Source organism: Oryctolagus cuniculus, chromosome 4, assembly GCF_964237555.1.
Source record: "Oryctolagus cuniculus chromosome 4, mOryCun1.1, whole genome shotgun sequence".
NCBI classification, from domain to species: domain Eukaryota; kingdom Metazoa; phylum Chordata; class Mammalia; order Lagomorpha; family Leporidae; genus Oryctolagus; species Oryctolagus cuniculus.
The window spans coordinates 67,081,246-67,106,035 of NC_091435.1; the positions used below are offsets into that span (position 1 = coordinate 67,081,246).

Genomic DNA, 24,790 nt, shown 5'->3' on the forward strand with positions numbered 1-24,790 from the left:
ATTGATCTGTTTTAAAAAAATTTTATAGAGGCATTTATTATAGGAACCCTCCAAAAGAAGATACAGATACTTCAAACAGTTTGTAGAAAGTGAAATTAAAAGTTTATTTTTCTGTACTGGAATTTTGAAATCTGTGTATTATGAGGGGTCTTTTAAAAATTCATGGAAAAATGTGTATTATTAAAGGACTGCTTGGATTTATGTTTTTTTTTTCACCAAAATTATCTTTAATTCTGTTTTCAACAATCTCTTTTTTCTTTAAAGATTTATTTTTTATTTGAAAGGCAGAGCTACAGAGAGGCAGAGGCTGAGATAGGGAGAGAGGTCCTTTATCCCTAGTTTACTCCCCAAATGGCTGCAATGGCTGGAGCTGAGCCAATCCAAAGCCAGGAGCCAGGAGCCAGGAGCCAGTAGCCAGGAGCTTCCTTTAGGTCTCCCACGCTGGTGCAGGAGCCCAAGGACTTGGGCCATCCTCCACAGCCACAGCCCAGGCCACAGCAGTGCTGGATTGGAAGTGGAGCAGCCTGGTCTCCAACCAGTGCCCATTTGGCATACCCAGATGGGTGGCTTCACCTGCTACGCCACAGAGCCAGCTCCAACTAATTTTCTGAAGTACCCCTGTACTTAAAAAATATTTATATTTATTTGTGGGGCACAGCTAGAGATCTCTCATCAGGGCTGGACTGGGCTGAAGCTGGAATCTAGGAAAAAAGGAATACAATGCAGATCTTCCATTTGAGTGGTACGAACCCAAATTCTTGCGCCATCGCTGCTGCTGACCAGTATCTACAGTGGTAGAAAGTTAGAAGTTAGGAGCCAGAGCTGAGTATTGAACTGAGGCACCTGGATGTGTGATGAGGATATCTTAACTGCTGATGCTAAATGCCTACAGTATTGTATTTGATTTGAAAGTTCTTAAGTGATTAAGTTATCTATTGCTGTGTAAAAAGTTTACCCTAAAACTTAGTACCTCTGAAATGACATCCTTTTATTACCAGTCTCTATTTTTGTGTCAAGAATCCAGCCATGGCTCCATTGGATCCCGTGCTTCATGGTCTCAAAAAGCAACAGTTAGGATGGCAGCCAAGGCTGGAATCTCATGAAAGGCTTGATGGGGAGGGTACCAGTTTTGTGCTTTTTCCACTGTAATACACATTGAAGGATATTTGATTTATTTCATATTCACTCTTCGGATCTCACATTCAGCCCAAAGAACATCTGGCTCTTTTCATTTCTTTTCATTCTTCAGTCAAACAGTTGTGTGCATTTGTGTTTATATGTGTATATATATCAAAAAAGAGAGGAAGGGAGGGAGGGAGGGAGTTCATATGTTAGCATAACTTTTTTTACATTTGACAACTATAGTTTTTTTCTAACTGTGGTATTTTTCCCCCCATAGGTGCCTTAGCTGGACCAATTATTGTGGAGCCACATGTCACAGCAGTATGGGGAAAGAATGTTTCATTGAAGTGTTTAATTGAAGTGAATGAAACCATAACACAAATTTCATGGGAGAAAATACATGGCAAAAGTTCACAGACTATTGCAGTTCATCATCCTCAATATGGATTCTCTGTTCAAGGAGAGTATCAGGGAAGAGTCTTGTTTAAAAACTATTCACTTAATGATGCAACAATTACTCTACATAACATAGGATTCTCTGATTCTGGAAAATACATATGCAAAGCTGTTACTTTCCCACTTGGAAATGCGCAGTCCTCCACAACTGTAACTGTGCTAGGTAAGTGTCCTTGAATTGTGTTTTTGGGGGTATTGGTGAATATTATAACAAAAAATTTTTTTGCAAGAATTTAAAATGTTTGGATTTTTATCTAAATTTAGGTTTAAAATTAAAGAATTCAAATATGACTTATCAAATTTTGACTTTAAATTCCATAATTCTAGTTCTCAAAAATTTCGTCTGTATTTTCCTACTTACCTAAATAATGCTATGTAGTTTTGGCTAAAGCAACAAGAATCTCTTAAAGTAAAATATGAAACAAAATTAGATTCAGGTCAAGGACAGATAGCATTGAAAGATTCATTAGAAATTCTGGGGGCCTGCCCTGTGGCTTAGTAGGGTAAGTTTCTGCCTGTGGCACCAGCATCCCATATGGGTGCTGGTTTCTGTCCCAGCTGCTCCTCTTTTGATCCAGCTCTCTGCTATGACCTGTGAAAGCAGTAGAAGATGGCCCAAGCCTTTGGGCCCCTGCACCTGCATGGGAGACCCAGAAGAAGCTCCTGGCTTCTGCCTGGCCCAACTCTGCCCATTGCTGCCATCTGGGGAGTGAACCAGCAGATGGAATACTTTTTTGTCTCTCCCTCTCTGTAATGCTCTTTCAAATAAATAAATAAAATCTTTTTTAAAAAAATAAGAAATCCTGGAAGTGGAAAAAAAATGTCATTGAGATAAAAGAAACTCAATGCACAAAATATAGACTTGACATAAGAATTTATGAAGTGAGGGCTGGCATTGTGGCTTAGCAATTAAAACTCCCGCCTGTGATGCTGGCATCGTCTGTGGTGCTGGTTCGTTTCCAGATTGTGTCACTTTTGACCTAGCTCCTTGCGAATCGCCTGGGAAAAGCAGCAGAAGATGACCCATTTATTTGGGCCACTGTCACGCATGTGTGAGATTGGATGAAGCTCCTGGCTTTGGCCTTGCCCAGTCCTGGCTGTTGGTTGCCACATGGGGAGTGAAACAGAGGTTGGAAGATCTCTCTTTCTCTCTCTCTGTAACTTACTTCCAAGTAAATAAATAAATTTTTTTAAAGAATTTGTGAAATGAATACTTAGGAATTTATATAGATGTGACAAGATAAATAGGAGATATGAAGGATACACTGAGAGTTAACAGTTGCTTTACCCTGCTGATGAACTTTTTACATTAGAAGACAGGTGGGGCTGGTGCTGCGGCTCACTAGGCTAATCCTCCACCTTGCGGCGCTGGCACACCGGGTTCTAGTCCCCGTCCGGGCGCCGGATTCTGTCCTGGTTGCCCCTCTTCCAGGCCAGCTCTCTGCTGTGGCCAGGGAGTGCAGTAGAGGATGGCCCAAGTGCTTGGGCCCTGCACCCTGTGGGAGACCAGGATAAGTACCTGGCTCCTGCCATCGGATTAGCGCGGTGCACCAGCCGCAGCGCGCTGGCCGTGGTGGCCATTGGAGGGTGAACCGACGGCAAAGGGAAGACCTTTTTTTTTTTTTTTTTTTTTTTGACAGGCAGAGTGGACAGTGAGAGAGAGAGACAGAGAGAAAGGTCTTCCTTTGCCGTTGGTTCACCCTCCAATGGCCGCTGCGGCCGGCGCACCGCGCTGATCCGATGCCAGGAGCCAGGAGCCAGGAGCCAGGAGCCAGGTGCTTTTCCTGGTCTCCCATGGGGTGCAGGGCCCAAGCACCTGGGCCATCCTCCACTGCACTCCCTGGCCACAGCAGAGAGCTGGCCTGGAAGAGGGGCAACTGGGACAGAATCCGGCGCCCCGACCGGGACTAGAACCCGGTATGCCGGCGCCGCTAGGCGGAGGATTAGCCTAGTGAGCCGGGGCGCCGGCCAGGGAAGACTTTTCTCTCTGTTTCTCTCTCTCACTGTCCACTCTGCCTGTCAAAAAAAAAAAAAAAAAAAAAAAAAAAAAAAAAAAAAAAAGACAGGTGGTAGTATATTCCAATAAACTTAACTGTTAGTGACATTCTGTTTTAGGGTGAGTATCAGCACAAGAAGTTGAACAAAATTAGTAGCCCTAATCATTTCTTTTAGGTATATGCGAAGTTATAGATGGAAAAGGTAGTGTTTTGAATGAAATTTTTGATTTATCCACTGGGCCAAGAAAAACACGTTTCATCTCCAGTGGATATGGTCAGACACTGCTTTGTTCAACATTTTCTTTCACTATAGATTGCATGTTCATGCTCTGAATTTTTCTGCTATAAAATGAGACATTTTATAAATACCACTCTTTTTTCCCTTCCAGAGTAGTGATATCTTTAATCCCGTAAAGGAAACTATGATTCAGTTCAGAAATTTTTTCTGTGCTAGTTTGGATTACCCTTATCTGTCCCTATGTAATGATGTATATCTGTATCAAGGAGTGCCATCCCTTTAAAGATAAAATCTTGACCACTTGGGACTGGTGTTTGGTGTAGTGGTTAAGACACTAATCGGAAACCTTGTGTCCCACATCAGAGTGCCTAGGTGAGACTCTTGGCTTCTGATTCCAGCTTCCTGCTAATACAGACTCTGAGAAATAGCGGTGATCACTCACATACTTGGGTTCATGCTATTCCTGTGGGAGACTTGCATTGAATTTCTGGCGCTCATTTGGGGAATGAACCAGTGGATGGAAATAGCATTCTCTGTATTTCCCTTTCTCTCTGTTTCTGATTTTCAGATTTTAAAATGTCCTCTTGTTTATCCTAAGTCCTGGACTGCAGTTGATGTTGACATCACCCAACAAAGTGGGTGTGTGAATATTTATAAGCATTTGTTGCTAAGCTTATGAAATATGCCTAAATGTGACTTGGAAGAATGTAAATATATTCTTAATTGAAATATAATTTCTCGTTTTATTTTAAACAGTTGAACCCACTGTGAGCCTGTTAAAAGGGCCTGATTCTTTAATTGATGGAGGAAACGAAACAGTAGCAGCCATTTGTATTGCAGCCACTGGAAAACCAGTAGCACATATTGACTGGGAAGGAGATCTTGGTGAAATGGAATCCACCACCACTTCTTTTCCAAATGAAACAGCAACAATTGTCAGCCATTACAAGCTGTTTCCAACTAGATTTGCTAGAGGAAGGCGAATTACTTGTGTTGTGAAACATCCAGCCTTGGAGAAGGATATCCGATACTCTTTCATATTAGATATACAGTGTAAGTAAACGGTAACATTTGCTTTTGGAATTGTCATGTATTTTCATTTTTCGTTGATATATTTACTTATCAAAATATTTTTAGTTTGAATGCTTAGGATTCACATATTCCTACAGTTTTTTTCTTCCAAACCGGCTCCTTACTAATGTGTCCAGGAAAGCTGAGGATGACCCAAGTCCTTGGGCCCTGCACCCATGTGGGAGATCTAGAAGAAACTAGACTCCTGGCTTTAGCCTGGCCCAGCCTTGGCTGTATGGCCATTTGGGGGAGAGAACCAATGGAAGCTTTCCATCTTTGTATCCTTTTCTCTCTGACTCTGCCTTTCAAATAAATAAATAAATCTTTTAAAAAAGAGGAAAGAAATGGTGATAGTGCTGGTAGGATAGTGAAAAGTAGGCAGACTGTAGATATAGTTAGGAAAAGTATTTAGGTTCTGCAGTAATTTCCATCACTGTACAAATTATAGAAGTTTTATTTCTTATTTTGTTTTTTAATATATCCATAGAATTTTTAATTATCTTACATGTTCATTACATTTAGTGCAATGGCTTCTAAAGCAAATTCACTTCTCTGGAGAATCAATTTTTTTTTTCTTTCTGTACTTGTTCAGACTGTTAGCATTTTCCTTTTTTTCTCATAAAATTCAGATCCCAGTAGTATGTGCTGTCAGTGTTTCTCTTACATTTTTTTTTCTTACTTCCAACAATGACTGACATTTTCTGTAATTTATAATGTTGTTAGTTTTTATTTGATTGAATGCAGTCCTAGATAAATACTTTTTTTAAGCTTTTAAACTATGGTTTAGATTTATTGGCTTGCTCCTAAAATGTTCTTAGAATACTCATGACTGTTTTTTTGAAACCTATAAGGCATGTGAACATAGTTCAAGGAGATAGTCTTATATTTGCACATTCATTGCTGAAAATTTGGAGATATTCTTTGGGAGTATTTTAGTGGTTTCCCTCTCTTTTAAAAAGAGATTGGGAATAAGTGTTGGGCACAATGGTTTAGATACTGTTTGAAATGCCCATTTCCCATTTCAGAGTGCCTGAGTTCTGGCTCCCCTTCTGATTCGGCTTCCTGCTAATGCACACTCCAATTGCCATCGGGTGACAGTTTAAGTAATTGATTCCCTGATACCCATGTGGGAGACCTAGGTTGAGTTCCCAGCTCTTGGCTTTGGCCTGGCCTAGCCCTAGTTGTTACAGGCATTTGGATAGTAAATTAGCAGATGGAACTGTTATTTCTCTCTCTCACTTCTCTTTGAAATAAGTGAAATTTTAGAAAGGAAAAATAGATTAAACTCACAGATATCTTGACTGTTTTTTAAAAGAACATGTTTACCATTCCATGTATTTTGTCAATGCTGAAAAGAATTATTTGAATTTTATTTATTTGCATTTTGTTCAAAGGCATAGGGAGGGAGGGAGGGATGGAAGAGAGAGATCTCTTCTACCTGCTTGTATCTTCCCCAAATGCTCACAACAGCAAGGGCTAGACCAGGGTGGAACCTGGAGTCTGGAACTCCATTTGGGTCTCCCACATGGGTATCAAGGAATCAGTTACTTAAGCTATCACCTGATGGCCACTGTGGTGTGCATTAGCAGGAAGCTGGAATTGGAAGTAGAGCTGGGACTTGAACCCAGGCACTCCAATGTGGGATGTGGGTGTCTCAAGTGGTGTCTTAACGGCTATAGCAAACCCGTCTCTGGACTGTTCTTTCAGCAGCATGTAGTCTTACTAATTTTAAGTTAGAAAAGCAATAATTCTTGATGTTTATAAGATGCAGGCATTTCTTTTTTAAAATCGCTAAGATAATGCTACCTTAATAAACTGCTTTTTAGTGGATAAAGCTTCTCTGCCAGAGTTCAGTGCTGACTTTTTCTTTTTCTAACCTTTCATTTGTTCATGTGCTACTTACCCTGCACTATGTCCAAGAAACTGTTAGTGACACCTTTCATGAGTTCCCCCACGAATATTCCCAGTCTAAATTAGTTCTTTTTTCTTACCTTCTCTCTTAACCTACATTCTTTTCTTTTTTGGCCCTCAAAATAGATTTTTAAAATATATTAAATAATTAAAATATCACCTCCCCTGTTACTATTAGTATGTGAATTTTATGAATACAGAATCTGAATGTTTAATAAACACCTAGAATAGTTCCTGGTGCTTATTAGGAGCTAAACAAAATAATAGTTGAATGCATGCTGGGTATGGGACTTTATAGTTTGTGGGCATACATTTATATTTCTGGTAGGTATGGATAATCACACATTAAATTAGTTGTGCTATACATATGTCATAATATTTCTGGGTTTATTTGAATAGGTGAAGTTTATGTTTTAGTGTGGTTAAGGCCACAGATAATTTACTACAGTTGTAAGTAGATAGTCTTAGGAAGTCTGTGTCAAATCAATATAGCCCCATAAACTGTTGCTTTTTAAAGATTTTATTTAATTTATTTGAAAGGTAGAGTTATAGACAGAGGCAGAGACAGAGAGAAAGTTCTATCTGCTGGTTCATTCCCCAAACAGCGACAATGACCAGAGCTGTACTGATCTGAAGCCGGGAGCCAGGAGCTTCTTCTGGGTTTCCCACATGGGTGTAGGGGCCCAAGCGCTTGGGCCGTCTTTGACTGCTTTCCCTGGCCATAGCAGAGAGCCGGATCAGGAGAAGAACAAGCAGGGACTAGAACCGGCATCCATATGGGATATCGGCGCCGCAGGCACTGCGCCACAGTGCCAGCCCCTCTCACCCTAGACTATAAATTAATTGTAATATAAAGAATCTAATCTTTGTAATTGACTAGATATTTCTTAAGGGATTTTTTCCTCTAGATTAAACATTTCTTTAAACAGTTTTTTTTAAACTTTTATTTAATAAATATAAATTTCGAAAGTACAGGTTTTGTATTGTAGCGGCTTTTCCCCCATAACCACCCTCCCACCCACAAACTATTCCATCTCCTACTCCCTCTCCCATTCCATTTTTCATTAAGATTCATTTTTAATTATCTTTATATACAGATCAACTTAGTATATACTAAGTAAAAATTTCAGCAGACTGCACCCACACAGACATACAAAGTATAAAGTATTGTTTGAATACTAGTTTTACCATTAATTTGCATAGTGCAACACATTAAGGACAGAGATCCTATATGGGGAGTAGGTGCACAGTGACTCCTATTGTTGATTTAACAATTGACACTTACTTGTGATGTCAGTAATCACTCGAGGCTCTTGTCATGAGCTGCCAAGGCTATGGAAGCTTTTTGAGTTCACAAACTCCAATCTTATTTAGACAATGCCATATTCACAGTGGAAGTTCTCTACTCTTTTCAGAGAAAGGTACCTCCTTCTTTGATGGCCTGTTCTTTCTGCTGAGATCTCACTCAGAGATCTTTCATTTAGGTCTTTTTTTTTGCCAGAGTGTCTTGGCTTTCCATGCCTAAAATACTCTCATGGGCTCTTCAGCCAGATCCGAATGCCTTAAGGGCTGATCTGAGGCCAGAATGCTGTTTAGGGCATTTGCCTTTCTACGAATCTGCTGTGTATCCCACTTCCCATTGTTCTGTCCTTTTTAATTCTATCAGTTATTATTAGCAGACAGTGGTCTTATTTATGTGATCCCTTTGACACTAACTCCTATCTTTATGATAAATTATGAACTTAAACGGATCACTTTAACTAGAAGGATGGTATTGGTCCATGCTGCCTTAATGGGATAAGAGTTAAACCAATGGTATTAAGTAGAACAAGAAAATACTAAAAAGAATAAAATAGTAAGCTGTTCCTCAACAGTCATGACAAGGGCTGATCAAGTCTTTGTTTCTCATAGTGTCAGTTTCACTTCCTTTTAGGTGCTCAGTTAGTTGTCACCGATCAGGGAGAACATACGGTATTTGTCCCTTTGGAACTGGCTTATTTCACTCAGCATGATGTTTTCCAGATTCCTCCATTTTGTTGCAAATGACCAGATTTCATTTTTTTTTCATTGCTGTGTAGTATTCTATACTGTACATATCCCATGATGGGCATTTAAGGTGATTCCATGTCTTAGCTATTGTGAATTGAGCTGCAATTAACATTGAGGTGCAGATAGCTCTTTTATTTGCCAATTTAATTTCCTTTGGGTAAATTCTGAGGATTGGGATGGCTGGGTCAGGTGGTAGGGCTATATTCAGGTTTTTGAGGAATTTCCAAACTGTCTTGCATAGTGGTTTTACCAGTTTGCATTCCCACCAACAGTGGATTAGTGTGCCTCTTTCCCCACATCTTTGCCAGCATCTTTTGTTAGTTGATTTCTGTATGTAAGCCATTCTAACTGGGGTGAGGTGTAACCTCATTGTTTAAACAGTTTTATATTGTAACTTGGTACTACATGGAACTTAAAAAAAAATCTTGTCTCATTATTTAATTATTTTGTTCATGTATTCCTATGTCTCATAATAGGACTCTTCCTATATTTTGCTTTTGCTGGTTAAAGGCTTATGAATACTCTTAGATTTGGTATCTCTAATAAGTAGAACTATACTTGGTTATAGTTGTGTAGTTTTGGAGTACTCACTCATTGTCCATTCTTTTAATCAACTAATATTTATAGAATAGTTTTTGTATATTGAATATACATGTTAGAGTAAGGAAAAATGATTCCTGTTTTTCTAAAGTTTAATATGTCAATACTTTATCATTATATATTGCACTTAATGTAACAAGAGATCATCTGTCCTATCATGCATTTATTTTCTAGATGCTCCTGAAGTTTCAGTAACAGGGTATGATGGAAATTGGTTTGTAGGAAGAAAAGGTGTTAATCTGAAGTGTAATGCTGATGCAAATCCACCACCCTTCAAATCTGTGTGGAGCAGGTAAAGTTATGTACTTCCAAAGACAAATTATGTAGAAGTGAAAAGTATTCTTTATGTATATTCAAATGTTTTTATTGCTGTAACACATGATTATAATAGCTGAGAAATTCAGTTAAATGAGAGATTTAAAGTGTGTTCCTGTCCTACTTCTCCCATCATCCTGCTCCCTCAGTTATGTTCCTCAGAAACTATGTTAGTAATTTTAGCAATTTCTTCTGGTAGTTACCAATCTAGATCTTAAATTGTTACTTTTTGATTCACCAGGGTTTTTTTTTTTTTTTTTTTTTTTTTTTTTTTTTTTTTTTTTTTGAGTGGGGACTAGCTGGAAGCATTTTTATTAAGATCTGGAGCCAGACAAATATGTTCACTCTCACCATTACTATTCAACATAGTTCTGGAAGTTCTGGCCAGAGCCATTAGGCAAGAAAAAGAAATCAAAGGGGTACAAATTGGAAAGGGCAAAGTCAAAATATCCCTGTGTGCAGATGACATGATGCTGTATATAGGGGGCAAAAATAGTCTCCACTAAAAGACCATTGGAACTCATAAGAGAGTTTGGCAAATTTACAGGAAATAAAGTCAACACACAAAAATCAATAGGATTGGGGCCAGTGCTGTGGCATAGCAGGTAAAGCCGCCACCTGCAGTGTTGGTGTCCCATAGGGGTGCTGGTTAGTGTCCCCGCTGCTCCACTTCCAATCCAGCTCTCTACTATGGCCTGGGAAAGCAGTACAAGATGGCCCAAGTTCCTGGGCCCCTGCATTGGCTTGGGAGACCTGGAAGAGGCTCCCGGCTCCTGGCTTCGAATCGGTCCAGCTCCAGCCATTGTGGCCAACTGGGGAGTGAACCAGCGGATGGAAGACATTTCTTTTTCTGCCTCTCCTTCTCTCTGTGTATAACTCTGATTTTCAAATAAATACATTTTTTTTTAAATCAATAGCATTTATATACACTAACAACGCCATGGCTGGGAAAGAATTTGTAAGATCAGTGCCATTCACGACACCAACAAAAAATTTTAAATCCCTTGGGATAAATTTAGTCAAGGATGTAAAAGATCACTGTAATGAAAATTTCCAAACATCAAGGAAAGAAATACAGGAAAACACACCAAAAAATGGAAAAGTCTTCCATGTTCATGCATTAGAATAATTAATATCAAAAAGTCTATACTACCTTAAGCACTTAAGATTTTATGTGATACCAATCAGTACACCAAAGCCATGCTCAAATCTAGAAAAACTGAACCTAAAATTCGTATGCAAGCACAAGAGACCCTGAATAGCTAAACCAATCTTCAACAATAAAAAGAAAGGCAGAGATATCACAATACCAGATTTCAAGACATATTACAGGGCAATTATAATCAAAATAGCCTGGTACTGCCACAAAAATACACATGTGTACCAATGAAATGAATACAACCATCAGAAATTGAACCACCCACCTACAACCAATTAATCTTTGACAAATGAGCTAAAACCACTCCTTGGAACAAGGACAGTCTTTTCAGGAGATCATGTTGGAAAAATTGAATCTTTGCATGCAGGTATGAAGCAAGACCACTGCCTTAAACCCTACACAAAGGCCTGCGCCAAGGCTCACTAGGCTAATCCTCCGTCTTGCGGCACTGGCACACCAGGTTCTAGTCCTGGTCGGGGCTCCGGACTCTGTCCCGGTTGCCCCTCCTCCAGGCCAGCTCTCTGCTGTGGCCAGGGAGTGCAGTGGAGGACGGCCCAAGTCCTTGCACCCTGCACCCCATGGGAGACCAGGAAAAGCACCTGGCTCCTGCCCTCAGATCAGCGTGGTGCACCAGCCGCAGCGCGCTGGCCGCGGTGGCCATTGGAGGGTGATTCACCAGTTCTTAACACCTTCTGTCTGTTGACTTCTTAGATAGATGAAGAATTAATATTTTTCACCCTTTCACACACAAATACATCCATATACACATTCTTACCCTTTATAGTTCAAATGAGGTTAACTTGCCTTTTTTTTTTTTTTTTTTTGGAGAATATTTATTTATTTATTTGAGAGGCAGAGTTACAGACAGAGTGGGAGAGAGGGAGAGAAAGGTCTTCTATCCACTGGTTTACTTTCCAGATCACCACAACACCGTGAGCTGGGCAGATCAAGAGCCAGGAGCTTCTTCCAGGTCTCCCACACTGGTGCAGGGGCCCAAGCAGTTGGGCCATCTTCTACTGTTTTCCCAGGCTATAGTAGAGAGCTGGATTGGAAGAGGAGCAGCTGGGACACCATCTGGCGCCCGTATGGGATGCTGGTGCTGCAGGCAGAGACTTAGCCTACTACAGCACAGTGCCAGCCCCGGTTAACTTACTTTTACTTAAACTCTGTAATCACCGTTTGACTCCTTATGGCAGGTTAATATTTTGTACTGAGAGCTAAATAGTATACCAGCATTCTGTTTTCTTTTCTCTGCAGCTATTTGTTTTCCCTGTAGCTAGTAATTGCCTCCTTTTGCATTTGTAGCATATTCACTGCATGTCCGTAATTAGTCTCTTTATCCATGAATTTTCAAACTATTACACTGAAGTTTTCATTCATATTTCTCTGTATATGGGCCTTATTTCAGTCTTGAGACCTGTTTATCAACTTTTGGTAATTTTCTTTTCTTTTCAATAGATTCACTCTCTTTTTTTCTTTCCTATTACTATTACTACAACTCCTATTTACTGTAAAATATTCTCTGTTTCATGTTTTTTAGACATTGTTTTTGTTCTTAGAATATTTTCTTGATGTTAAAAAATTTTCATTAACTTAATGATTTAAAAACTTGGGAGCATATTTATTTATTTATTTTTAAACTTTTATTTAATAAATATAAATTTCCAAAGTACAACTTTTGGATTATAGCAGCTTTTTACCCCATAACCTCCCTCCCACCCGCAAGTATCCCATCTTCCGCTCCCTCTCCCATTCCATTCACATCAAGATTCATTTTCAATTATCTTTATATACAGAAGATCAACTTAGTATATACTAAGTAAAGATTTCAACAGACTGTACCCGCACAGACACACAAAGTATAAAGCACTGTTTGAATGCTAGTTTTACTGTTAATTCTCATAGTACAAAAACATTAAGGACAGAGATCCTATATGGGGAGTAAGTGGACAGTGACTCCCGTTGTTGATTTAACAATTGACACTTGTTTATGACATTAATAATCACTCATGAGCTGCCAAGGCTATGGAAGCCTCTTGAGTTCACAAACTCCAATCTTATTTAGACAATGCCATATTCACAGTGGAAGTTCTCTACTTCCTTCAGAGAAAGGTACCTGCTTCTTTGATGGCCCGTTCTTTCTGCTGGGATCTCACTCAGAGATCTTTCATTTAGGTGTTTGTTTGTTTGTTTGTTTGCCACAGTGTCTTGGCTTTCCATGCCTGGGAAAGTCTCAAGAGCTTTTCAGCCAGATCCGAATGCCTTCAGGGCTGATTCTGAGGCCAGAGTGGGAACATGTTTATAATTTATCAAATCATCTTTTTTTGGTGGATCTACCTTTCATTTTGTAGTTATTTCTTAATTTTCTTGTTTAGTCATTTCACAGTGAGACATTAAAATAAAATGCTCTATAGGAACTCAAGAGAATTATTCATTAGTAAATTCTGCTTGGAGTGATCCAGTAGAGAGGTCGTTAGTTTCTCCTACATGTCTCTGATGGAAGAATTATAGTCTTGTCTTCAGGCTGTTCAGTTTATTTAATTAGCATTCATTCTTTTGCCTGAGAAATAAGTCTTAGTATCTGTTCAGAGTTGGGAGAAATCTGTTGGTTTGTTACATAACTTCAGCTAGTCCTGTCTCCAGCCTTTTACCTCATGCTGACCTTCTGCAATATAGTGAGGAAAAATAAACCTTTTTTGAGTTCTTTGTACCAAATTGGCCGCTTTCTCATCCATATACCTTCCACCTAAAGTAAAACTTTTCAGTCTTGGCACAACTGACATTTTAGTCTGGATCATTCTTTTTTGTGATGGGCAGTCTTGTGAAATGTAAGATGTTTAACAGCATCATGGCTGCTCTGTACTCTACAGCCACGACCATGAACCACTTCCCTTGTGGAAACCAAACATATCTTCAGATATACTAGATGTTCTCCGAGACGAAATCAGGTTGAGAAACACTGGCTTGGGTGGGCTGGCATTGTGGCTCAGTGCATTAAGCTACTGTTGGGGTGCTTGCATTTCATATCAGAATGCAGGTTCAAATCTCAGCTGCTCCACTTTGGATCCAGCCTCCTGCTAATATGCCTGGGAAGATAGTAGCAGATGGCCCAAATTCTTGGGCCCCTGCCACCTGTATGGGAGACCTAAATGTAGATCCTGGCTCATGACTTCATTCTGACTATCTCTCTCTCTCTCCAGATCTCCCTTATCAGTCTGCCTTCCAATTAAATAAATCTTTAAAAAGAGAAAGAAATGCTAGCCTAAAGCATATAATGTTCTCTGTCTTCTAAAAGCTTTGTTGAAGTATCTTGTCTGTTGAATTCTGCCCCCTAATCTCCTCATGTGTTTTTAGTAACTTTTTGATTCTTAACACTTGTTTTTGGTGGAATTTTATTGGATCAAGGAAACCTTATAGTTGTTCAGTCTGTTGTCTTGAAGTTGTTTTTTTTTTTTTTTTTTTTTTTTAAATAGTGAACAGGACAGGCATTTGGAACAGCAGTTAAGATGTTGCTTCTCACTCTGGCCTCAGAATCAGCCCTAAAGGCACTCGGATCTGGCTGAAAAGCCCATGAGAGTATTTCAGGCATGGAAAGCCAAGACACTCTGGCAAAAAGATCTCTGTGAGTGAGATCCCAGTGGAAAGAACAGGTCTTCAAAGAGGGAGGTGCCTTTCTCTGAAGGGAGGAGAGAACCTCCACTTTGACTATGACCGTGTCTAAACAAGATAAGAGTCGGAGAACTCAAGGGGCTTCCATAGCCTTGGAAACTCATGACTGGTGCATAGGGAGATTACTGATGCCATAAACAGGAGTGTCAATTGGTAAAGTCAACAACAGGAGTCACTGTGCACTTACTCCTCATGTAGGATCTCTGTCCTTAACGTGCTGTACACTGAGGCTTAATGCTATAACGAGTACTCAAACAGTATATTTCACTTTGTGTTTCTATGGGGGTGCAAACGATTGAAATCTTTACTTAATGTATGCTAAACTGATCTTCTGTAAAAAAAAAAAAAAAAGAAAAGAAATTATCAACTCCCAACTTGACTCTCACTGGGATTAAACATGACAATAGGTCTGATCTGATTTCATCATCATTTAAAAAAAATCATCTATTAATTTTCACTTTATGTTTCTGTGTTGGAGCAAACTGTTGAAATCCTTACTTAAAGTATACTAAGCTGATCTTCTGTATATTAAGATAATCGAAAATGAATCTTGATGTGAATGGAAGGGGAGAGGGAGTGGGAAAGGGGAGGGTTGTGGGTGGGAGGGACGGTATGGGGTGGGAAGCCATTGTAACCCATGAGTCGTACTTTGGAAATTTATATTCATTAAATAAAAGATAAAAAAAAAAAAAAAAAGTTGCTTCTGATGCCTGCATCACCTATTACAGTACCTGGGTTCTAGTCCTGGCTTTGCTTCCATTTCTGTGTTCTTGTTACATTACACCCTGGAAGGCAGCAATGATGGATTTTAAGTGAGTTTCTGCCATCCACATAGGAGAACTGATTTGAGTCCTGAGCTCCTGGCTTTGGCCTGGATGAGCCCAGCTCTGGTTGTTTATGTTTGAGGAGTGAACCAGCATATGGAAGAACTCTGTATCTTTCTCTCTCTGCCTTTAAAATAAATAAAATAAACAAATATATGTATATATATTTAAAATAGAGAGGTGCTTTTTCATTTACATTCTCTTAAAAGTAGGAAGCAGTTATCAATTAAGATGTCTACTTGCTAGGGTGTTACTAAAGCTAACACAATTCTGGGTTCTCATCCCTATGTCAATACATGTATTTTTTGAGTAAGTAATTTAATAATTCTATTCTTAGTTTCCTCATAGTTAACAGTATTCAAAGAATTTTTGTAATGGTGTAGACAGTGAGCATAAATCATGTAACATAGGTATAAGAAAACAGAAGATATTTGGCACATATCATTTATTGTATGTTTAATATGATATTTCAGTTTTTACTTTTTTGAATAAACTAACTTTGAAAATATATAAACAATTTTCAAAGTTTTCAAAGGATTAAAGGAATTTTGGGCCCAATGTACAGAAATAATTAATATATAGAAATGATTAAGACCATACATTTTATAATCATTCTTACTCTTCTAGAGTTCATATTTTGAAAAGAGACACTTGCAGAATGTTTGCTTTCTTAAGTTCTCATAACAAGATTATTTTTGTTTTTAAGCAATGTGAGAATATTATCTTCATCCTTCAGTGCTGCTGAATTAAAATACAAATTGAGCATTTCAAATCCACAAATCCCAAATTTGAAATGTTCCAAAATTTAAAACTTTTTGATCACTGAGATACTCCATAGGTTTTAGATTTTCAGATCGGGAATGATCGACTAGTAAAGTGTATGCCAGTGTTAACAATATCTGAAAAAGTGCAATCTGAAACACTATGAGTTTTCAGATAAAGGATATTCAACTTGTATTAGTAACATCAAAAGATTTTACTAACCGTTCTCCCACCTGCTATCCTTGAGATTGCAAAACAAAACATTCTGTTTATTCTCCAGTGTTGATTTGATTCTTTCCATCTTTTTGTTATTCCTTGGTGTTACTCCCTTTGTAATGAGTTGTTGATTTCCTCTTGTTTACATGCATCAGAAGGAAGGATCTAATCTTAATTATTTCTGCATTCTTGCAACCCTAGCAGAACAGAGTAAGGTAGATAGTAAGCTCCTAGTAATTGAAATAATGAATAAATGAATGAACTCTTTGAAAAATCTGCTTAGCCCAAAGTATCACAGATGCACACTTGAATTTACTTGACTTTTTATCCTCTTAAAAATAAATTGTGTAAATTAGAGCAGTTTGTAAAATAAACTCTTCTTGGTTTTTTATACTGTTAGATTAGAAAAGTGATTTTTAACAGTTCCATTTCAGTGAATGACTTTAGAGTTCTTAAAGTGGCACTTATATGATATATAATAAAAAAAATAATGGGGGCTGGTGCCGTGGTGCAGTGGGTTAAAGCACTGGCCTGAGGTACCAGCATCTCAAATGGGTGCTGGTTCTAGTCCCAGCTGCTCCTCTTCTGATCCAGCTCTCTGCTATGGCCTGGGATAGCAGTAGAAGATGGCCCAAGTCCTTGGGCCCCTGCACCCGCTTGGAAGACCTGGAAGAGGCTCCTGGCTCCTGGCTTCGGATCTGTGCAGCTCTGGCCGTCATGGCCGTCTGGGGAGTGAACCAGCGGATGGAAGACCTCTCTCTCTGTCTCTACTTCTCTCTGTAACTCTGTATTTCAAATAAATAAAATACATCTTTTAAAAAAAATGTATACGTTAGATACAGGACCTCTTAACCAAATCAGTTTAGACACAGTTTAGAAAAAATTTTCTTTATGCCAAATGGTGCCATAGTTTATATATATATATATATATATATATATTTTTTTTTTTTTTTTTTTTTTCTCCTGGTCTCCCATGAGGATGCAGGAGCCCAAGCACTTGGGCCATTCTCCACTGCCTTCCCAGGCCAGAGCAGAGAGCTGGACTAGAAAAGGAGCAACTGGGACTAGAACCTGGTGTCCATGTGGGATGCCGGTGCCACAGGCGGAGGATTAACCAAGTGAGCCATGGCACCAGCCTGCCATGGTTTATATTTTTTAAGCTTTTATTTAATTATTGCAAATTTCATAGGTACAACTTTAGGAATATAGTGGTTCTTCCTCCTATTCCCGCCCTCTCATCCCTACTCCTGTCCCACCTCCTACTCTCTCCCATCCCATTCTTCATCAAGATTCATTTTTAATTAACTTTATATAGAGAAGACCAACTCTGTACTAAGTAAAGGTTTCGACAGTTTGTACCCTCCACACACACAATATATAAAGTACTGTTTGAGAACAAGTTTAGCAGTTAATTCTCATAGTACAACTCAATAAGGACAGGGGTCCTACATGGGGAGTAAGTGCAGAGTAACATTTAACAATTAACACTCTTATTTATGATGTCAGTGATTACCTGAGGCTCTTGTCATGAGCTGTCAAGGCTCTGGAAGCCTTTTGAGACCACAAACTCCATCAGTATTTATACAGGGCCATAAGCAAGGTGGAAGTTCTCTGCTCCCTTCAGAGAAAAGTGCATCCTTCTTTGTTGGCCCCTTCATTCCATTGAGATCTCACTCACAGAGATCCTTCATGTAGGACATCTTTTTGCCACAGTCTCTTGGCTTTCCACGCCTGAAATGCTCTTATGGGCTTTTCAGCCAGCTCCGAATGCCTTAAGAGCTGATTCTGAGGTCAGAATGTTACTTAAAGCAATTGTTATTCTATAATGATTCTGTTGCATGGACTGCTTCCCATATTGGATCATTCTCTCTTTTTAATTCTATCTATTATTATTACCAGGAACTTGATGCTATTCATATGATCTCTTTAACACTTAATCATATCTATGTTCACTTTAACATTTAATATGATCACTTTAACAATTAAGGTGGCATTTTTACCTCCAAATTTTAATGGGATTTGGAGTCCCATGACAAGTTTTTAAACTACTTTTAGAAGTAAATTCATAGGAATGTATGCAGAACTATACCGCTTTACAGTTAAAAACTTCCTCCTCCTCTTATTCCCACTCTTATTTTTTACTGAGATCTATTTTCAATTGCCTTGATATACATATGATTATATGTTAAGTAAAGAGTTCAACAAATAGTATGAAGGAAAAAAATGATGAAAAAAACAAAGAAAATGAAACTGTTCCTTGACATCCAAGATAAGGACTGTTCAAGTCTTTGCTTATTAAAGTGTCAATTTCACCTCTATAGATTTTGTTTTAGGTGTTCTGTTTGTTGTCACAGATCAGAAAGAATGTATGATATTTATCCCTTTGGGTCTGGCGTATTTCACTAAATATGATGTTTTCCAGATTCATCCCTTTTGTTGCAAATGACCATACTGCATTTTTTTTTACCGCTATGTAGTATTCCATAGTGTATATATCCCATAATTTCTTTATCCAGACTTTGGTTGATGGGCATTTAGGTTGATTCCATGTCTTAGCTATTGTAAATTGAGCTGCAGTAAACATGTAGGTGCAGGTAGCTCTTTTGTTTGCTGATTTCATTTCCCTGGGGTAAAATCCCAGGAGTGGGATGGTGGGTCATATGGTACGTCTATGTTCAGATTTTTGAGGTATCTCCTTACTGTCTTCCATAGTGGCTTTACTAGTTTACATTCCTACCAACAGTGGATTAGGGTAACTTTTTTCCCACATCCTCTCCAGCATTTGTTGATTTCTATATGAAAGCCATTCTAACTGGAGTGAGGTGAATCATTGTGGTTTTGATTTGCATTTCCATGACAGTGATCCTGAACATTTTTTCATGTGTCTGTTGGCCATTTGAATTTTCTCTTTTGGAAAATGACTGTTTAAGTCCTTTGCCCATCTCTTAACTGGGTTGTTTGTTTTGTTGTTGTGGAGTTTCTTGATGTCTTTGTTGATTCTGGTTATTAATCCTTTATCAGTTGTGTAGTTTGCAAATAATTTCTCCCAGTTAGTTGCCTTTTCACTTTGCATACTGGTTCTGTCACACAGAAACTTCTCAAGTTGAAGTAATCTCATTTGTTAATTTTCACTTTGACTGCCTGTGCCTCAAGAGTCTTTTCCAAGAAGTCTTTGCCTTTGCCAATGTCTCCCAGGATTCCCCTGATGTTCTCTAATAATTTGATGGTTCGGGTCATAGCTTTAGATCTTTAATTCATGTTGAGTGGATCTTTTGTGCAAGGTGTGAGGTAGGGGTCTTACTTTATACTCTGCACTTGGAAATCCAGTTTTCCAGCACCATTTGTTGAATAGACTGTCCTTGCTCCTGGGATTGGTTTTAGTGCCTTGGTCAAATATAAGTTAGTTGTAGATGTTTGGATTGATTTCTGGTGTTGCATTCCTGTTCCATTGGTCTATCCATCTGCCTCTGTACCAGTACCAGGCTGCTTTGATTATAACCGCCAGAATTGGCCAGAATTTTGTTGAGGATTTCTGTATCTATGTTCATCAGGGAAATTGGTCTGTAATTCTCTTTCTCTGTTGTATCTTTTCCAGGTTTAGGAATTAAGGTGATGCTGGCTTCACAGAAAGAATTTGGGAGGATTCCCTGCCTTTCAATTGTTTTGAATAACTTGAGAAGAATTGGAGTTAGTTCTTCTTTAAATGTCTGGTAGAATTCAGCAGTGAAGCCATTGGGACTTGGGCTTTTCTTTGTTGGAAGAGTCTTTAATACTAATTCAGTTTCTGTCTTGGTAATGGGTCTGTTTAGGTTTTCTGTCTTCAAGGCTCATTTTAGGTAGAGTTGTATATGTCCAGGAATCTATCCATTTCTACTAGGTTTCCCAGTTTGTTGGCATACAGCTCTTTGTAGTAGTAATTTCTGATGATTCTTTTTATTTCTGTGGTGTCTATTACATTTTCTTGTTCAACTCTGATTTTATTGATTTGGGTCTTCTCTCTCCTTTTTTTGATTAGTTGTGTCAATGGTGTTTCAGTTTTATTTTTTCAAAAACCATCTCTTCATTTTGCTGATCTTTTGTATTTTTTTGTTTCAATTTTGTTGATTTCTTCTCTATTTATTTTCTTCTAGTTTTGGGTTTGATTTGCTGTTGTTTTTCTAGATCCTTGAGGTGTATAGATAGTTCCTTTATTTGGTGCCTTTCCAGCTTCTTGATGTAGGTACCAGTTGATAGAAATTTTCCTCTTAATACTGCTTTTGCTGTATCTCACAGGTTTATTGTCCTCATTTGTTTCCATAAATTTTTGATTTCTTCTATGACCCACTATTCATTCAGAAACATGTTGTTCATTCTCCATGTGTTTTCATATGATATAGAGATTCTTGAGTTGTTGATTTCCAGCTTTATTTCATTATGATTTGGGAAGATGCATGGTATGATTTAGATTTTTTTTGAATTTGCTGAGACTCATTTTATAGCCTAGCATGTGCTCAGTCCTAGCGAAGGTTCCATGCACTGGAGAGAAAAATGGGTACTCTGTGACTGTAGGGTAGAAGGCTCTGTAGGTATCTGCTAAGTCTATTTGGTCTTTGCTGTTGATTATCTCTGTTGTTTCCTCATTGATTTTCTGTCTGGTTGATCTGTCCATTGCTGAAAGTGGTGTATTGAAGTCCCCCATTACTATTGTATTTGAGTCTATATTTCCCTTTAAATATATTAACAATTCTTCTAAATAGCCAGCTGCCCTGTAATAGGTACATGTAATTTATAATAGTCACATCTTCCCATTGAATTGATCCTTTCATCATTTTATAGTGTCCTTTTTTGTGTGTCTTAATAGTTTTTGTATTGATGTCTATTTTGTTGGATATTAGGATAGCCACATCAGCTCTTTTCTTGGTTTCTGTTATTATGGATTATCTTTTTCCATCCTTACACTTTCAGTCTGCATGTGTCTTTATTGGTAAGATGTTTTTGTTTTGGGCAGCAAATAGATGGGTTTTCTTTTTCAATCCATTCAGCCAGTCTGTTTCTTCCCACTTGGAGCTTCAAATGCAGTTTGCCAGGCTCCCCCGCCCACCACTATCCACAGCTCCGTGGACTCTCGATTTCTCACCTTGTTCACTTTGGGGGGTTGGTGCCAATCTCCTCATTCGGCATCTTTGCCAGGCCCTCATTGTGCCTCAGCTGCCCTTTTTTGCTTCCTTGGCAAGGACCTACGCAGTCTCTGTTGGACTCCTGGGCTTCTTTGTGCAAATTTCTCATGACTCTGTGGCAGGTTTGTATCCCCTCTGCTTATTTATTAATTAACTATCTATTTTGCCCCATGCGATTCAGAAAGTCCTGTTGATGTACCCCCCCCCCCCCCCGTTTATTGTACAAATAAACTTTTAATTGACCTTTCTTGGTGCTTTAGAAGATATTTTTGGATTGGGTACAGTATACATTTATATTAGCTTTTCTAGAAATACGTCATAGAAAGTGCTGAAACATTATATATTTAAATGTGATAACTTTTTTATTTAGAAATTTGTAGATCTATCTTTTCAAGGTTTATAATTCACTTAAATCTTTGATACTAGTTTATATCTTCGAATGACTTATTTTCTAATTTCCAGTTTTCTGAAAATAACTATTTTACATCATACATTTTTTACTTTCTTTCTCATTCTGTTATGTTAGCCTATCTATACTTATGTAGATTAATATTTTGAAAGAATGGGTGGGGAGTGAGCATTTGGCCTTCTGGGTTAGATAGCAGTCCAGATACCCACATTCTGTATCTGAGAAGCTGCGTTGATTCCTAGCTCCAGCTCCTGATACCAGCTTCCTGTTGTGCTGACCCTTGCAGGGCAGTGGTGATGGCTCAGATGGTTGGATTACTGCCTTCCATTTGGGAGACCTAGATTGTATTCCTGACACCTGGCTTTGGTCTTGCCCCTATCCCAGCCTGTCATTCATGAGTATTTAGGGTGTGAACCTAACCTAACCTAACCCTCCTTCCCCTCCCCTCCCTTTCCCTCCCCTCTCCTCCTGTTCCTTCCCTTCTCTCCCTTACCCCTTTTCTATCCTTCTTCTCCCTTCCCTTCTCTATTTCTCAAATAAATTTTTAAAACATTACTACATGTTAAAAAGGAATTGGTATTCTTAATGGGTTTTGTCATTTAGGTTGTCTTTATTAAAATGTGAATGTATTAATTATATGCTTTCATTTCACAGTGATTTCTATCTGAAAGATAACTTGTTCTTTCACTAACATCTCAAAAGTGTAATATCTTATTTTAAATAACTGTCAATAAATACAATGTGGAGATACTTATAATTTCATGCTTTTTTAAAATTTAGGTTAGATGGACAGTGGCCTGATGGTTTATTGGCTTCAGACAACACTCTTCATTTTGTCCATCCACTGACTTTCAATTATTCTGGTGTTTATGTTTGTAAAGTGACCAATTCACTTGGTCAAAGAAGTGATCAAAAGATCATCTACATTTCCGGTAAGTTACTATCTACTTGAAAAATGAGTTACTTAAAATATTCCTATAGTAACAGTGTAATTTTAAGCTGTAATTTACACTTGCAAAGAGAAGATTTCTCAGTGTGAGGTTTTCCAAAAATCTAAGAGGGGTGGCGATAACTATCTTGCATAGGTGGCATTCTGTTATTTAAAGAAATGTGAAAATAGGCATGTGGCAAGTTTATATACATTTTAATTCCTACATGCTAGGTCATTTTTTTTCAATTAAACAATACTTTGCATTATTTTTATAGGTCACATGACTTTCTAGAACTTTTTGTGTTAATAGCAATATCTAAAGTGTCCCATCCCTTGCCTTTGGTGGCTACTTTGCATAGCGGTGTCTGCTAAATAAAATGGGATATTAACTTTGATAAACTGATATGTTAAGTAATATTACATGCCACTAAGTATGGGAATATACAATATTGGGATACTGAGAAATGAGAGTACTATTGATAATATTTTTAATAAAATTTGAGATGTTTCTTATTATCAGTCCTTGAGTCCATAAACTTAATTTTTTTAAAAAAATTTGTTAATATAAAGAAACAGATTTTGTATATTCTATAGATGTAATTCTGAGATGATTCCCTTATTTTCCTTTCTTTTCTCTCATCCTCCCTCATTTCCCTTATTTCCTTCTTTTTTGTTAATTTTTGCAAAATCATAATTTCAGTCTACTGTATAATCACAGGCTTAACACACCAATAACCATAATATTCAGTGAGTTAAGATAGAAAGAGTACAGTTCCACAGGAATATAAACAAGGGCTAAAAGCAGCAATCAAATTACAAGGTGTCCATTTCATTCATATATATCTTTTGTATTCCATATTAGCTGCAACATATCAGAGGAAACATGATATTTGTGGTTTTTTTTTTTTTTTTTTTTTTTTTTGGCTTATGTTACTAAGCATAGTGATTTCCAGTTGCATCCATTTTGTTACAAAAGACAGAATTTCATTCTTTTTTTTTTAATGGCTGCATTATATTCCATAGTGTATATATACCACATTTTCTTTATTCAGTTGTCATTCAGTGGGCATCTGGGTTGATTCCATATCTAGCTATGAACTGAGTTGCAGTAAATATTGGGAAACAGATAACTTTCATATGCTGGTTGCAATTTGTTTGAGTAAATTCCCAGGAGCAGAATGGCTGGGTCATTTGGTAGATAAATTTTCAGATTTCTGAGTAACCTCCAATTAATGCCTTCCATAATGGTTGCACTATTTTACATTCCAACCAGCGGTGAGTTAGGGAACCTTTTTCCCCACATCCTCACCAGCATTTATTATTTTTTGATTTTTGGATGATAGCCATTCGAACTGTGGTGAGGATTTTTGCTTTAATGAGAATGTTTTTAGTTAGTTAAAGTGTTAATTTGAGAATTCACAAAATTTCTGAAGAGCTCAAAATATATTTCTGAGTGTGGCTATAAATAATATATTAGCTAGGAATACTTACTTACAAAAAATAACATCAAATGTTTTCCTTACTAAGAGAATATAGTAATCTTCATAACTGGCAAATTGAAAACTAAGGGGGAAAGGTAGAGAACCTTTGAAAAATTCAGGTTTGTATGGTAACTATATAATATGTAGTTAAGGTTTGCATTTCTTCAAATTAAAAACTAAATAGGTAAAGATTTTAGATAAACTTTATGTTGGCTTAAATGTTATGGTCTCAGTACCTGTATAGTCTCAGTCTGAGAGCAATCCCCTTTTTTATTTTCTCATTGTACTGACCACAGTTTATAGTTGTAAGCACATTTTATTTATGATCTGTCCCCACAATTTAACAGTTTGTGTTTGGCTCTCTTCATCACTATATACGCAGCAATTAGCTTAGTGCCTTACATATGATCGAGACTCAGTTTTT

The 24,790-nt window shown here is 37.9% G+C and overlaps 1 protein-coding gene across 8 annotated transcripts in view; it reads left to right on the forward strand.

The window, feature by feature from the left end:
- NECTIN3 (nectin cell adhesion molecule 3) overlaps positions 1-24,790 on the forward strand; it is a 146,976-nt gene that overhangs the window by 41,206 nt on the left and 80,980 nt on the right. For all 8 annotated transcript variants that reach the window (XR_007908884.2, XR_007908883.2, XM_051819060.2 and 5 more), the window contains exons 2-5: positions 1,400-1,741; positions 4,570-4,866; positions 9,619-9,736; positions 22,735-22,886. Coding sequence is in view for 6 of the 8 variants with exons in the window: in XM_051819060.2 (XP_051675020.1) it covers positions 1,400-1,741; positions 4,570-4,866; positions 9,619-9,736; positions 22,735-22,886 (909 nt within the window). In the remaining 2 variants the exon portion in view is untranslated. The remainder of the gene's footprint in view (positions 1-1,399; positions 1,742-4,569; positions 4,867-9,618; positions 9,737-22,734; positions 22,887-24,790) is intronic.